At 43.6% G+C, this 16,160-nt stretch overlaps 1 protein-coding gene across 2 annotated transcripts in view; it reads left to right on the plus strand.

The window, feature by feature from the left end:
- The first annotated feature begins 2,385 nt into the window (after window positions 1-2,385).
- SCML2 (Scm polycomb group protein like 2) overlaps window positions 2,386-16,160 on the plus strand; it is a 70,849-nt gene continuing 57,074 nt past the window's right edge. For both annotated transcript variants that reach the window (XM_051639181.1, XM_051639192.1), the window contains exons 1-2: window positions 2,386-2,475; window positions 15,999-16,106. In XM_051639181.1, the coding sequence (XP_051495141.1) occupies window positions 16,085-16,106 (22 nt within the window). In that variant the 5' untranslated portion in view covers window positions 2,386-2,475; window positions 15,999-16,084. The remainder of the gene's footprint in view (window positions 2,476-15,998; window positions 16,107-16,160) is intronic.

Below are 16,160 nucleotides of genomic sequence, written 5' to 3' on the forward strand. Positions count from 1 at the left end.
CTCCATGAAACATCTTGTTTTTATTTTGATGTGGTTGCTTCTTCCTAAAACAAGGAATCTCCCTGAAAAAAAAAAAAAAAGTAAAAAAAAAAAAAGTGAAGCCATATATATATATACAGAGATATACATACATATATACACATAAACAAACATGTTTATGTCTCTCTTTGTGATGAACACTGAGAACTTAAAAGTTGCCTGGCTCTTCTGACACAAATAATTCAGTTTAATATCTATAAAAGGAAATTAAAGATGATGGATGATTTGTCAGAAAACAAGCTCATCGTTCTGCTGGAAAACGGAAGCAGGCAGTAATTCTTAATCCTTTTCTAACAATACTGCAAACAAAATGTTTGCTTTGCATCAACTATAGCTCATAGGTAAAGGACACACGTGAAGGTCTAATGGACCCATTTTGCTCCTGGATTAGAAAAGAGTGTTGAAAGTTTTCTTCTATTTTGCTCTTTTTACTGGTGAGGTACCTGTGATCCTGCAGACATTTATTCTTACGCCTGTTATTTATTCTGTTTCACATCAGGGGTCTAAGAGGCAGGATTAATGCTGGATGAGCTTCCTGATTTCAGCCTCCTGGGAAAATGTGAGCAGGTAGCAGACTGTAGCAGCTCATGTTTGACAGGGTCTGCAACAACAGCTGCAGAAACCAATGGTGTTGTGTCCCACTGGCTCTCAGGTAATTAATTTCTCAGATGTTTTATCTAGCACTGGCTTGGGTTTAAAGGATATCTTTAAAATGTTTTCTTTTCCTCCGTGTCCCAAGGACTTATTCTGTGACACTTGGCACATTTCTATATCCATCTGATTTCTCGTTTTCCTGCAAATGTTTAATATAACAGAAAGTGGAACGTATTTCAAATTAAACAGTACCAATCTGCATAGGTTATAAGCAGACCACACTCGGCTATGCAGACCTTCTATAAGCATATTTCAGTATTTCTCTGTATTTGTCTTGTATACTTTTTAATCACTGGGATTAGCATTTTTACTCGTTTCTCTCGTGTTGTGTAAGTACCGACTATTTAAAGTTGATGGCACGTGCTCATTTTCCTTGTTTCTAAAGAACCATTTGCTACTTAGGAAAGTGCTTAAAGTAAGTTGTTACCAGTTACTTGCAAGGTATGCAGGATTCTGCAGCGGGCTGTACGAATTTTACCTTCACGCAGAAGAGTTTGGGAGGTTTGGGTACGCATTTGGTATGTATTTCCCGTTCCTTTTTCCTCCTCCCCCCCCCCCCCGGCAACCCCTCTCTCAAGATAACTCCTAGAATCTCGCTCTCATGACCCGAGTTTGAGTTTCGGATTTCAAATTTCGCTTCCAAGTGCTGTCAAGTAGCGAAGACGACGCTTGGGCACAGCAAGACCCCCCAACCCGCTGGTAGCGTTTTACGCGGCCACTTCTCCCGGCTTTGATGCCCTTCAGCCTCCCGGGGCCGGAGCCAGCCTTCCCGGGGCTCAGGAAGCGCCGAACCGCGCTCCCCCCGGCAGGACCCCCGGGCAGGACCCCCCGGCCGTGAGGCGATGCCCGCCCCCGCTCAGGCCGCCACGCTCCTCGAGCCGACGCGCCCCGGCGGGAACACGCGCGGTTGCCGGCTAATGGAGACGGCTAATTGGGGCCGCGCACCTCTGCGCGGGAGGGGGAGGCACCCCTGGGGTACGGCTGCCGACCGCCCCCCCCCCCAGGGTTTCCCTTGTGCCTTGTAACGCCTCGGGCACTTCCCAGACGCCGGCTGCTTCCACCGCAGCTTCCCACACAGAGCACCTGCCGGGGGCGGGGGGTGACCTTCCCCTCCTCTCCCGAGGCGGCCCCGCTCCCCGGCGCGGGGCTGCCGCGTCCCCGCCAAGCCCTGGCCCTTCCCGCCCCCTCGGGGACGGAGCGGTGTCCCGGTGAGGCTGCCCGGGCTGGGGGGGGAGGGGTGTCGGTGGGAACGACCCGCGACGGGAGGAGGCGAAGCGGCGCTGCCCCACCGCACGACGGCTGCGGGGAAAAGGGGGGGGGAAGGCCCCTCGCCGCCCTCTGGCCCCGCAGCGGGACGGTGCGGGGTCTGAAGGCGGCAGAAGCGCGGGGAGGCAGCGGAGGGGCCGCGGCCGGGGTCGAGGCCGCCTCACGGCCCCTGCGGACAGGGCGGCGGGCTCCCCAGCGTGCCCGGTCGAGCGGGGCCGCCCCCCCGATGGCGCGGGCGACGCGCGGGAGCTGGCGGCAGCCCTGGGCCGCCCCGGGGTGCGCTGCCCCCGGCGAGGGGCGCGGAGCCCCGGGCCGTGCCGCCGCCGCCGCTTCCCCCCGCGGCGGAGCGGAAGGGGGGCCGGCGGGGGGCAGGCCCGCGCCCCCGGTGCCGCTGTCGGGCATGCGCGGTGCCCCCGGAACATGGCGGCGGCGTGAGGCCGGCGACGGCGGGAGCCGCTTGACAGGCGCGGGAGCCGCCGCGGGAGGCGGAACGCGCGGTTCCCGCCCCGCCGCCCGGTGAGTGGCGGCGGCGCTCCCCGCAGCGGCAGGCGGGGGAAGGGAGAAGCGGGGGAAGGAAGGGACGGAAGGGAAGGGAGGCGGGGGTCGCAGCCCCTCCCCGGGCTCCCGCGGCGACCTCTGCCCGCCGTGGCCGTGCCGGGCGCCGCAGGGGAAGGGGAACGGCGGCGGCGGCGACCCCGCGCCCCTGCCCGCTCCTTCTTTCCCGGCGTGTCTCTGGCCGCGCCGGGGCCAGCGGCGGGTCCACCCGCGGGAAGCCCGGGCTGGGTCCGCTCCCCGCCACCGACAGAGGTTCCCTGGGGTGGGAGAGCGGCGGCTCCGGAGCAGCGGGAGCCCCGGCGGCACAAGAGGGGAGGGCTGTCCCGGCCGCTCTCTGCCCGTCCCGCCGGTGCCTCCGTGGCGGGGCTGCGCCCGGGACGGGCCCCGCTGCCGGCGGCGGGCGGTGTTTGACAGGAGCGCCGGGAGGACACGCCTGCCCTCCCGCCGGGGCGGCTCCGTGCCCTCCCGCCGGGGCGGAGGGAGGGGCGGCCGGCGGGGCTCTGCCTGCTCCGCTCGGCGCTGCCCGTGGAGCGCTGAGCCTGGCGCGGCCCCGCGGGGCGGCTGTCAGCCGGGAAAAAGAAAAAAAAAAAAAAAAAGAGTGGATGCGCGTTAAAAAAGAAAAAAATCAGGGATTCTGAAGGTGCCCTTGTATTTGGTAAGGGGGCTGGGGGTGCGGCTGGAAGACTGCGCGGGGGAAAGTGGGGGGGGGGGGGGGGGGCGGGTTGGGGGGCAGCAGCTTGTGGGCTGGCGATGCCCTGCGGCCCCGTTGGCCTTTTCTTTGTAGTTGAGCTGCCTACATGGCACACATTGATTGCCGACTTAAAGGGGGTATCTGGCATGGGGAGAATCGTGTTTTCCATAGGTGTGGAATGGTCCGGATAAAGCAGTTAAAGGTGCGGGAAGTTCTGTGCTTACAGTGTTGTGCATCGTTGCTGTCTGTAGCTGCTGGGACCAACTGCAAAGCAGATTGCAGTGCAGTAGTGACTAATGCTCCAGTTAAACTGCAGGTTCAGTTGTTCTTTAGAAGGGGTGAGACACATTAAAAGTGTTTTTAAAAATCTCTTAAGTAGTTGCTTACCGGTGTTTGAAGTCGGAAGTCTTTCCCTGCAATGATTTGCTGTTCCTCAGTCATTAATTAGGCTACAGGAGGTAGCAAAAAAACAATCCTATAGCATAAAAATTGTAACAAAGAGGTGAAATACTGATGTCTTACTGAATTCTATTAATGTAGACCTGTGACATACGTGTATTCTAACTTCCATGGTGGTTAAACTTAAAAAGCGTAGACTTTGTTGATTTCGTAGTAGCTTTTCAGAGCGTCCTGTATCTGATTGCAAGCAGCTCAGAAGTTTGACTGGTTATGATTTTATTTTTTTAATTATTCAGAGAAGCAGTTTTAAACCTTTGGGTTTTGAAAGCCTTCCTACTGCACCTTATGCTTTGGAAGTAGCAGAGAAAAGTGGCTGGTGAGGCAGTCAGTCAGGGTAACAGCTGCAGCACTTGTGCGGATGGGAAGAAGGCTGTATCACAGTTTGTTTTTAAGCTGTCGTATTAAGGTATCAGGCAGTAATAAGGGAGGGAATGCCATGTGGCACACCAGTTCTCCACGGGCCACCACCAAGCGCTGCTCAGGTCGCAGAAGCCCATGTGAGTGGGTTTGCTGGCAGTCTGTCCAGGGAAGTTACTTGTACAACCAGGCTGCATGCTTGGGGGCAGGGGGAACTGGTTTTCTCCCTCAGGGTATCATAAAATCTAAGTACTATTTAAGAACTGTATGACTTGAATTGATGTAAAGAAAAAGCACGTTGAAGACACTTCTGTGGCTACTTCATTTACGGGAAGCTTTGCAGTAATGCAAACAGAAGGCAACGGGGAAGAGTATCTGATAAAACTGAAGTTGAGACCTGGAAGTACTTGTATGGCTTTTAACATGGTCTGGTTTTGTATACAAAAGTAATCATAGAAGGGTTTAGGTTGAAAAACTGGCTTCATCCTGGCTCAAACCAGGACAGTGAGTAATGTTTACTGATTTTGTTTGAGACTCAGCTGATGGAGTTGATGCTCTAGTCTTCTATTTGGTGTAAATATGTAATAATGTTTGTGTAATAATGTAATATTTGTGTAATATCTTTCAGGTTGCATGGTATTATATATTTTCACAGTAATGTTCAGATTCAGAAAAAAACCTGCTAGCTTTTGATTATGTGCTACAGCTGCAAGCATTAACTACTTTCACACTAATTAGAAGCTGTGTAGGTACACAAATGTGACTGCATCTAATTTGATTGTTCTTAAAATTTGGTTCGATGTTAAGCATTGATCTTGATGTAGGCAGGTTCACGGATGAAGCAGTGACAGTCCTCTAAAATAGGTTTCCTTAGACTTTGTATATTCTTATTTTCAATGTGCAGATACCTTTTTTTTCCTTTGCTGTGGCTGTCCTTGCTGCATCCAGTTACTCTGCACTTGTGAGTCAGAGGCATTGTTTCTAGGATAGCTGCCTCAGTTCAAAAGAGGCATCGGAGAGTGATACAAAACCAAACACATTTTCATTTTCGCTAGAGTGAAATTTGTAGTATTAATTCCAATATCTGTCTGAAAGTTGTATATAAAACAACGTAGTGGCTTTACTTAAGAAGAGAGAATGTGAAAAAGCCTGAAGCAAACATAGATAGCTCCTTCTGCCTTTTGTACACAGGTGTCCTTCTCATAACTTTGCCTCATTGTTTTATTACTCCAATGGCATCATGAGCTGTGAGTGAGCCCTGTTTACTCCTTTTACTGTTGTGGTCAATCCATAATGAAGTGGATGTACAGGAAGAAGTGAAGTCCTTAGTAATTACTCCTTGACATCAAATAGCATCACTAACAGGAAATGACATTGGTAATTAACTGTTCAGGACATAGCAGCTGACTTTCTTGCTGGTCTGGATACACTTACCTCAAACGAGGATGAGTGAAATACACAGTTATTCTTGCAACTTTAAGATCATCTTTGAAAATATAATTTGACAGTCTACTTCAATATTTCTGAGTGTAAATACAGAACAAACTACAGGCAGAGACCAGGACACTGCTTCAAGGAGTCTATACAAGGGAGGCTGTTAACTAACTTCTTGACTTCTGCATTTTTGGGGCATTTAAAATTCTGTGTATTTGAAATAAATAGCCCTAGGCACACAGCCTTAGTGCCTGTTACTTCTTCCAGAGATTAAAATCTTAATTGTAAAAGACCTTGCCATTTGTGTTCTTCAAGTTGCGAGACATGCAACGTAAATGGCCCAGAACGCTGAGGTTTTTCTAGTGCATGGAAAAAGCCACAAAATTCCATATAAAGTTGTTGTGGCTTAATAGACTTGTTTGTAAATATGAAGCAACAGAAATGTTAAACAGAAAATGATTTGTGCTTGAATGTTACAGGTGTTTTCATTACATGTAGCAGTCCCAGTATTTTTGCAAATACTTCTGCCTGGACTTCTGTCTCCATGTGATTTGAAGGCCAGAGTATTTGTTAACATTCCAATATGATTTGGTAAAAGACCTGTTTTTACTGGGTTTTGATATGTGACGGTGTTTTACTGATACAATTGCATGGCTTCTTTGAAGACTTCTAAGGTTCAAGGCTTCTATGATTTGGTGATACCTTGGTGTAATTGTTGGAAGCTTTAATATTAGCTATATGCAGTTAAATTTATTTTCACATTGTAGCGATGACTGATAAGTGGTGAAGTACATGAGGTATGTGTGACAGCTTTGCTTACAATGTCTAAGTGGAGAGATGATTCATTCCCTTCAGGTAAAGCTTCTGAAAAGTGAAGCAGCCCTCAAATCAGCTGTAGCCTCTTGCATGAATGCGTTTCTTGGGGAATCCTATTCGCTTATGTGTGCACTTCAAGCACCTGCCAGCTGACTCGACCTGTGTGGGCAATGGCAGCTGAGGGGCAGCAGCTCCTGCAACCCTCACTCCTGCGATGGCTGTGGAGCAGCACTGGGGCCTCTTGCTCCTGCGGGCAACAGGAGGTGATTTGGTGAATGGCAAGCTCAGTCCACATGTGCACATGCACATGTGCACACTCCTCGCATTGCCTAAAACTTGTATCCAGTGTCCTTGATCTCTTTGAGTATGTCTGTTTCTTGCCTTGTTGGATGGGCAAGGGGGCTTTGTGCCAGCTGCTGCTGGGGTAAGGGCCTTGTGAGACAGTCTATTTTTGTGTTGGCCAGCTGAGGCTGCAGCAGTGGAGGGGTGATTTCAGGTATCTGAGCCAACAGTCAGCAGGCTTCCCTTTTATCTGCAGCTGGAGTATAGACAAAGAGGAACTGATATGTGAATGGTGATGATGACTCTCAGAGGTACTCCTGTCTCTTCCTTGTGTTAGTCTTTCTGCTTGGTCAACAACATAGATCTGGAAGAAAGTCAGAAGCTGCAGCAGAGCCATTCAGAAAGCAGCGGCTGACTTTACAAGCTGCCTTATCTCTTTTATTTGGGCTTACTCTGATACTTGTATACAGTGGACATGGGGCACAGGTATATACAACTAGATGGTTTGTAGTAGGGGGGATATACTGTCTCCTGCCCTTAGCAACTCTGTTCCCAATATCTCAGCTCCAAAATGTAATGGCTTTAGTTTCTATGTCCTTGTAATAGGACAAAAAAATCCAGTATTTTCTTTTCTTAGATCTAAATGAGTTGAAGAAGTATACGATACTTCTTGGTGATGGCGAAGTAGGTTCAAGAATGATTCATAGTTCTGGACTTTAACAAAGGCACCTGCTTTATGGGTAGTAGATAATTTTGGATGTTTGTGCTTCTTGTGGTTCTTCCATGTGCTCTTTTCCTGCCTTCCCGAGTTACTTCCAGAGTTTCTAAAGTACTGAAACCATTAACAGAATTGTAGTGCTCTTCCATTTCTTTTAGCAGGGGGGTAGTGTTTCTGCTCCCCAGGGAAGATGATGTCTAGATATGTCCAAACTAACCCTAAAGTACTTTTTCTTTTTTAGATTTGTTAGAATACCTTTATATGCAGCTTCAGTATGAACAGTGTTTTGGACTGGGTTTTTTACCTGTAAATGGTATATTTTTTGTGCAGCTTCCCATTTTTATGTTGTTGTCTAAAACCAAGCATGACATAGCATTAAAGGTAGATGTCCTGGTTAAATAATTTGATTCTAGGCTTTCAGCTTCACAAATCAGGTCAAATTCTATTTAAGATACCAAGGGAATTCAGTCTTCTCGTGAAAGGTTTGGACTTCTTTGATGGAAATCTAGGTCTGTTGTCTTCTTAAGGTAATACGATATCCCTTTTAGTGAGGGGCAAAGATGAGGTTGAGCCTTTCATCATCTCTAGCATACATTAGTTCAGGGAGCATCTGAAGTTTATAAAACCTGTAAGAGGGTAGCACTCTTTTAATGAGGTGCATACCTAAAATGAAGCATGTGCCATTATTTATGTACTGTATGGAATCTATCAGAGATTAACGCAGAAGGGCTTAGTGGAAGGAGTGTAATCCTTGGGGCACTTTTAAAAGCCCATTTAAAAAGCACAGTTCTTAAAAGTGAGTCTTGTGTAGAGGAATGTGAAAGGGTATCAGAGCTACTAAATTTGGTGGAACTCCTTCTTGTCACTATCATCTGTCAGGGGCTCAGATATTAAAAAGTACCCTGCACTGGGTTGCTGTAAGGAGACAGACCTTGGTTTTCTGGAAAGGTCAGAAGATATGTACTGGTTTTAATAAAGAAACAAAAAAGTGTTATAATTAGCTGAAAAACTCTGTATGTTTGGTGTAATTTATTTATTTTTTTCTAGCTTGTTGAAAGAAAATGCTACCCAGAACCTTGTCTGCATGTTATGTGGTGCTCAATGGTGTAAGCACTGGGTGGAAGAAGGAAGTGGGATTGCCTCCAGAAAGGTGATATCCAGAAGTAGTATAAAGGGAGATCCTCTGCCTCTGTTCTGGGCTAGAGCTGCACACAGCTGGTGACAGCTGTGCAGCCATGCTGAGGAGGACGTGGAGGAGGTTGCCCTGGAACACAGTTTCACCTGTCTTGTTTTTTTATAATAGGAAAGTTGTCCCAGGAAGTGGATAAGAGAAATATGGTCTTGATGTGGATGTTCCTGATGCTTTGGGCTTTTCACTTTCTTCCATTTTTGAAGAGTGCAGAAAATACTACAGCTGAGAATTTGCAGCTGTCTAGTCCTCCCAGCACTTAGGAGATGTATTTTCAAACCTGTCAGCACTTTGTTAACTGCAGAAATGCCTAACAGCACTGGCTGGTCCCTATGAATGCTTGTCCAGTCCAATGGACAAGTATTTTTGGCGGCATCTGCTCCCTGCCTTGTGGAAGGGATTTAAAGAAGCATTTTTCTTTTAAATTAGAGAAGTTGGGGAAAGCACAGCCATCAGTACCAGCAGTACAGGTGAGCCCAGTGTGGAGATGTGTGTGTACCTGGAGATTACAAGCAGCCTTCTGAGGTTTTCTCCCTTCAGAAACATCCTGTGGAAGAGCAACTGTCAGGAAATTCCTTAAGGGTTTATTTAGTTCTGGTTGGTTTGGTTTCGTGCCCTGATTAGACACCAGTACATGAGACCCATGTAATTGTCCCCTCATAGAAGGCAGGATATGCTGTGGGGTGTTGTATCAGCAGACGGATGCAGTGAGGCAAGTTCTGTCTTTGTTAATATACAGTGGCAGGGAGTCCCAGCCAGGATTATGTCGTTCGAATTCTCAAATGGAGAGAGGGAAACAGATACTTCAAGCACTGGAAGGGGGTGATAGCAGAATTGTGTTGCTGCTGGCAATGAGTGCTAGCAAGAGGAAGCAAGTGTGTAGGTCTGAAGCAAGGTAACTCCACCTGGTGTGGTGGCAGCAGACTGATCCCATGCAGAAATGTCACAAGACTATTCTCCATGCCTTCAGTGTGAAAAATAAATAAATTGTGCACTTTATTTCACTTTCACAGATTTCTGCATAAGACTAAAAGTGCCTGCATTTCTGCAGGTTTGCTACTGGATGAATAAAATAATCTGGACCGTAGGGATGGATTTGCTGGCTGCGTGGCATGTGGATTGGGCTCTGTTGGATCATATCTGAACTGCGGTTCCACAGTCCTTTTCAAGTTTGGAGGCAATGTAGGTGGGACGAGGCCAAGGTTGCCTAAGAGGTTGTAAAACCCCTTTTCCACCACCCCTCCTCTGCTTGTGTTTCTCCTCCTTGTCCACTTATGTACACATACTCTCTGATGACTGCTTTTAAAGCTGGTGGTATTACTTGTTGTCTGCCAAAGACAAGCACAGAAGAGCTCACTGGGGATCTCTAGCATCTGGGCATCTCTTACTATGTTTGTAACAGCAATTTCTTTTCTCCCTTACCTGCTGTGTTTACACTGGACTAGAAGTATGCTCAGTGCCTCACAGAACAAATACTTTGCGAGCTCTCTTCTGTGTCAAGGAAGGCTGAGCTGAAGACAGAGGAGATGTATCTGGGTGTAGGGAGAATTTCATGCAGGTATGTAGCTCTTAGCCAGTGCTGATCATACAAAATTGTTGGGTTTTTTTGGTGCATACTTTAATTAGTTTGCTTTATGGAAGAAATTTGAGTTGGCCATTTGAACAAAGCCAGGTTGAATAATGATGGTGAATATCTTCAGGAAGAGTTCTCCGGGCTTGAAGGGGGAAGTGGAAAATAGCTTAGAGGTATTTCAGTGAGCTGAATTCACCAAAATGTTTAAACAATTTGTTGAACTCTTGTGCTACTGTAAATATGTACTAGTAAAATACTGAAACTGGCAGTTTCATTTAAGATAAAAATGTAAGCACTGGGAGCTGTATTTCTGTTTTATTTTAATATAACATTAAAATACTCTTTCATGTGGGAAGACTGGCATTTTAAGAATATTTAAAGCTGTTAATGGCCAGTCAGCCGCTTGGCTGAACTGCTGACTTCACACATACCATTTCCTTTTTCAGGTTTTTACAACCCCACATCTTCTGACTTTTAAAGCAGGATGAGGGGGGAGTAAGAGGAGAAAAGCTATTTTTATTTTCCACTGGTAGCCGTAGAGCAGCTCTAAACTTTAATTTTTAAAATTACTGTCATATTAGTGAAATGTTAAATTTACATGACATAAATTGTTCCTGTTGTGTGTTGATACAAGCTATGCTGTTTAATTCTAAGACCTTTTCTGCTGCTCTCATTTATAAGTATTTATTTCTTGTTTTGGGAATTTTTGGGACAAATCTTTGGTCTAAACCTTGTTAGTGTTACTTTTTAAAATACACAATGCCTTGCTCTGTACGGAATAATATGCTTAGTACAGTTTGAGAGTTTAGGGAGATTTTTGTAGTCTTGAAATGTATGACTTACTGTAATTACAGTTGCTCATATTCTAAAGCAGATCGTAAACTTACCTGGAGAGAGAGCAGAACATTTACAAGCAGTATTTTACTGCTGACAGCTTAAAAGTTTGTTTATGCTAATCACTTAATAAATAGTGAGCAGTAGTGACTTTCTTATTTGTTGTAAGAATACATATGGCTAGCTAATATTTGCTCGTTTGAAAGCCTGTACATTTGACAAAAGGCTATCTCTCCTAGCTCTATTTTTATCAACAAGAAGATAAGGTGTTCAAATAAATCAGCTCATTCTAAGTTCTGCCATATGAAAACATGGAAGTTTTATTTCCTTTCCTTGAAGTAATTGAAATTTTTTTAAAGTAAGAATGTAAACTAAAAGGGAGTCCAACTTGGATCAAATTTCTTGTCAGAGCACCAACTGATTATGTATTTATGTGCATAAATGAAAGTAGTTCTGATATTTAGGTTTTGTTTTGAAGTCATATATGTGTGATGCTAAATAATACTAATTTTAATTACAAAGCTTGTGTTAACATTTTACAATCTTCTGATATATTCATGCAAGTATACGTTTTTTGTTTTCTTTTAGCCTTTGAGACCTTGCTTTAATAATGCTACAGTATGCTCTAGAAGGTTTTTACTGGCTCCATCTATTACAGAAATAAGGAAGAAGATGGAGTTGTGTCTTGAAGTGTATTAAGTGAGCCTAGACACTGAGTAACTTGCTGGAAAGTCGATTTTCAAGGGGTCTTGCAAGTATTGTGTGTTAGAACAATACTCCTTTTAAGTTTTACCCTCTTTATTTGCCTTTTTTTCAGACCCTTAAAGACTTGTGAAAATGGTATGAAATACTCTTTATTTCAGAGATAACAGATTAATAGATGATTAGGTCTTAAAAGAAGTAGTATTCCAGATTCATGAAGAATAGCTTGGAAAGAATGCAGTTTACTTTCAAAAAAGTCACACTTGTTTGGGAAGTGACTGGTGCCTGTAGGTACATGTTACCTGCGCATGGAAGCTGGAGTGGGAACCATGGCTGCTGCTCCTCTGTGTGTTGGTCCATGAAGGAGGCTGTGCATGTCCTTTTCTTGAAGGGCTCTTGGCAGTATTGACTGTAACAGATGGGAAGAAGGAGGCAAGGGCAGTAACAGCGATGGGAGTGTGGTGGTACTGGCCAGTGTTTGTAACTAATTCTTACTGTTGCTTAAGCTACCAGCATCTGAATGCTGGTGGTGAAAGCAGATACAGGACTTGTAAGAGTTGGAGGGAAATATTTCTTTGCTTACATTGTGCCTGTTCTCTGTAACTGGTTTTGCTGTTCAAACTATGTGTCATTCTTTTCCCTCTTCGTCTATGGAAATTTGATCTGGAAGGATTTACAGAATAAGAAAAGAAAGAGTGGGGCACGTACAGCTCCGTTTTCAGACTGAGCCTAAAAAATGTCTACCAGTATTTCAAGCTAAAATTAGAAAGAGTTTTAATCAATGCTTCCAAGTGGATGCTGTGTGAGCTTCCTCTTCTGTACTGTGTATCTGTATAGCCTCAGTCATTATTCAGCAGAAGCTGCCCATTGGCAACTGTCCCTTTGTTCCATGAGGCACTGATGAGGTCTGCGTTACTGCATTTGTACCAGTGGTAGCATCTAAAAGCTAACTGGCTCTAAAATTCGTATCTCTCTCATCTCTGAGCCTGAGATGCAGAATCATTGACACAAAAATCTTAATCTTTTTGGTGAGTACTAAGCCAACAATCTTCTGGTTACTTAGGTTTCTTTTAAATGTTATATTTAACTCCATAATTTTGTGCTGTGTATTTTTATGAGTGGGCATGCTGTCAAGACAAACTTGCATTGCGAAGCCCAAAATGTGCAGGATTTTTTTCAGGACATTCAGCTTACTTGAGTGCCTGGCTTACAGTGAGAAGGATAATGGAGATGTGTAGCAGGCAAGACAGAGAATGATTTTGACATTTTCTGTAGAGTAGTAGCTTCTTTGAAAAATAGCAATACATGTCCTTTGAGTAATTCTTTCAACATGAGAAGAACAAAATCAGTTGGGAAAAATGCTTCCCCTCCTGTTTTCTGACTCCTAGTTTTATGTCGTAGCAACACACAGAGGGTGAAGGCTTAGGCTTGTCTACTAATATACTGTTTTCTGACAAAGGCATTGCACAGTGGGAGGTGGCTAGTAGAAGTGATTTGGGGGTTAACAGTAAAAACTTCAGTAAGGAATTAAAGGCAGATGAATGCTTTCCATCTGATTTTTAGGAAAGTAGCTGATGTAAAGGAACCTGGTCAGTGAAAGAATAAAATTCAGCTTTCAGGATTAATTAACAAGTAAGTGATGAATAATGTGAATAATACAGTTTGAGAGTGTAGAGATCCTCCACAGCTCTTTCAGTTGAAATTTTAATGATGAATCCAATGTTATCCTAGGTTCAAGGATTTATTTTATTTTATATTACCTGAATTTACAACAAACGGTGTCTCCTTGATGTATGATATGGGTTCTGTACTTCCGTTCCTAAATTGGTGGATTTTGGACATTTTCTGTCTGTGACTGAAATCACTGTGCTTACGTTGGGTTTTGTAACTTCCATTTTCCTTCTGCTGCTTTGTGCATCCTAAAGCCATTACACTTCAGCCTTGCCATTGCATTTCTTTGTTTGCCTGTATATTCTTGATTTTATTTTGTTTCATTTTCCACTTTCATTTCTAGAAGCCATTAGATTAATTTCTTAAATCCAGCTTTCTGTATCACTTACGTGGCTTGCTTGCTGAGGTGCACATGGAAGAATGCCTGGAGCTCTTCCCTTCCTCCATAATTTTGCCAGCCTGTCCCTAGAGGTTTCTGCCCTGTATTTGCTTATGGTTTTCTTCTCTTCTATGGCGGGTGTGCTGTGGGTTGAGTCGGGCTGGTGATGGTGAGTGCAACGTAAGAGGACTCTTGTCTGTCTTGGTTAGCAAAGTACATAACTGCCTTGCAGTTTGCTGCTTAATTAAATGAGGGGATGGAAAGTTGTTCCTAGGTCTGTCCCTGCAAAAGAAGTTACACTGTGTTTCAGCCTAATCCCACTCTGTTTTGGAGGTAACTGGTTTTCAATTTGCTGTAGTTCAGCAGAATGTAATGGTTGTTACGGGCTCGGAAATACCATTCTTGAATGTTTTCTGTGACAAGCAGCACTACCTACAAGCTCATTCTGTAGTGGCTCTTAAATGGAATACTGTAGGTGTAACTGGGTTTTAAGTAGCTCCCCTTCAAAATGCTAATAGATTGTATTTGTACCGTTGTGTTTGCCCCATTTCAGACAGTGCTTTCAGAACTTTTAGTTGTCTTATACTTTTAACAGGCAGGTGGGCATGCAGTAAAATAGCCTATCTCGTACAACACAAGCTAATGAAAAGCTGGAATCCTTTTTATGTTCTGACAGATGCTCCGGTTGTGCTAAACTTGATGACTATCACTGCGGGGTTGGAATCTTTATTACTGCACCAAGTGCAATCTGGTACTTGGAACAAAAAGATAAAAACCATGCTCTGTTTTAAAGTAATCTGTAAAAGCAGTTACTTTGACTCTGCATCACCTTTCAAGATTTATTACTTGCAATGAAAAAGCTTTGAATTTTTGGGGGAGTCTATGAAAGTATCAAGTATTTCACATTTATTTGATGGCTTAAAAGGATTTCTGTTCTTAATCCTGATGATCACTTATGCTATGAATGGTATTGTGTAGCAAAACCTGCTTATTTTATGTTAGTAGTGGGTTTTATTTATAACTGCTTTTAAGTTTCAATTTTGAGAATTTTTTTGCTAATAATTGTCCAGCATGTTCACACATAGCACACACACACAAAATGATTTCTTTGGTCACTGGCATTTTTAGAGCCATATGTAATTAGTTTTAGCCATGGGACTTGCACTGTGTAAAGTTTTCATCATGCAATCCATCACTATAGTGTGCAAGTTCCTTGGAATTTCACTGGAATGTCACAGTTTCAGGAAAACACTTAGTTGTATGACACATCTCCTGTTATATGCGATATAAACGTGTAAATTATGTTTTCTAGCATGAGAGGATAAGATTCAATAAATTCCAAGTAGATAACTTGCTTTTTAACTGTATTTCCTTTTATGTAACTCTGGAAAGGTATAGCTTCTAAAAATGTTACCTTTGACAAAATTAATCTTGGAAAAAGTATGCACATATTTAAATTTAAAAAACAACACAAAACAACTCAAACTTTTGATGATATCCATTTTAACCTCATGGGTGTTCTTTGAAAAGAAATTATCAAAGAAGATAATTCAGAAATTTGCATGTATTTTTACCCATTATTACTTGAACAGTTAATGGAAAAGGATAATAAACTTGTTGGCTTTGTTGCTTTGAGACTAAAATATTTCATATTCGTTTGACTTGAACACATTCAAAGTTTGAAAAACTAGATACTGGCATAGAAAATCACAGTAACATCCACACACAAAAAAAGAAGATTTTTTTTGCTGTTTTACAACGGTTTAAGTAATTTGGCCCTTCTAGTTTCTAAATCGTACAGGAATATGTCTCACTGCTTTTATCTGCAATTAGCGTTCCCCTAATAAGTTCCCTGTGCTCTGTAACAAGGACTATTGGCCAGGAGTATCAGTGAGCACTTAGGCCTTTGTGTAGATTTCTTACATCAGCGTTTTGTTCTCCTTTCTACTGTAGTTGTGCAAGATAGTGTTTTTTACCTAGAGGTATTTAAATGGGCGATTGTTTATTTCTGCAAGTCGGGCAGGACAAGTGGGTTATATATAAAGTTATTCATTTTTTTTAGTAGTATTTGTTGGGGAAAAAAGGAATAAAGCATGTTTTAGAACTTTCTTTGTGTTTTAAAATCCACAAATGCAAATTATTACACAATTAATTGTCTAAAACAATGAAATAAAAGTTTGGGTTCAGTATGCTTGCTACTTTGATAGATCTGTTTATTACACGCTGTTCTTCTACTCATAGTTTGTTAAATGTTTTTAACTTAAAACCAGCAAGATAATTATACACCAATATAAAAAAAAAATCCTGATTTCCAAAAAAAGAAAGCCCAAACCCCAAGAACAGCCTCCCCCCCTAACTTGTTGTATTGCTACTCCACAGGAAACTGTTGTGCTCAAAGGAAGAATTAACTGGTCTTTCAACTTCAGCCTTTTTATTGTGAGAGGGAAGATCACAGAAGTGTTACCATGGGGAGAACAACAGCTAAAGGTAAGGCTTGGTTGCTTTTGTCCAAGAAGAAAGAAAATAGGGAACCTGCTAGAT

This window comes from Apus apus, chromosome 1, assembly GCF_020740795.1.
Source record: "Apus apus isolate bApuApu2 chromosome 1, bApuApu2.pri.cur, whole genome shotgun sequence".
In the NCBI taxonomy this organism is placed as follows: Eukaryota; Metazoa; Chordata; class Aves; order Apodiformes; family Apodidae; genus Apus; species Apus apus.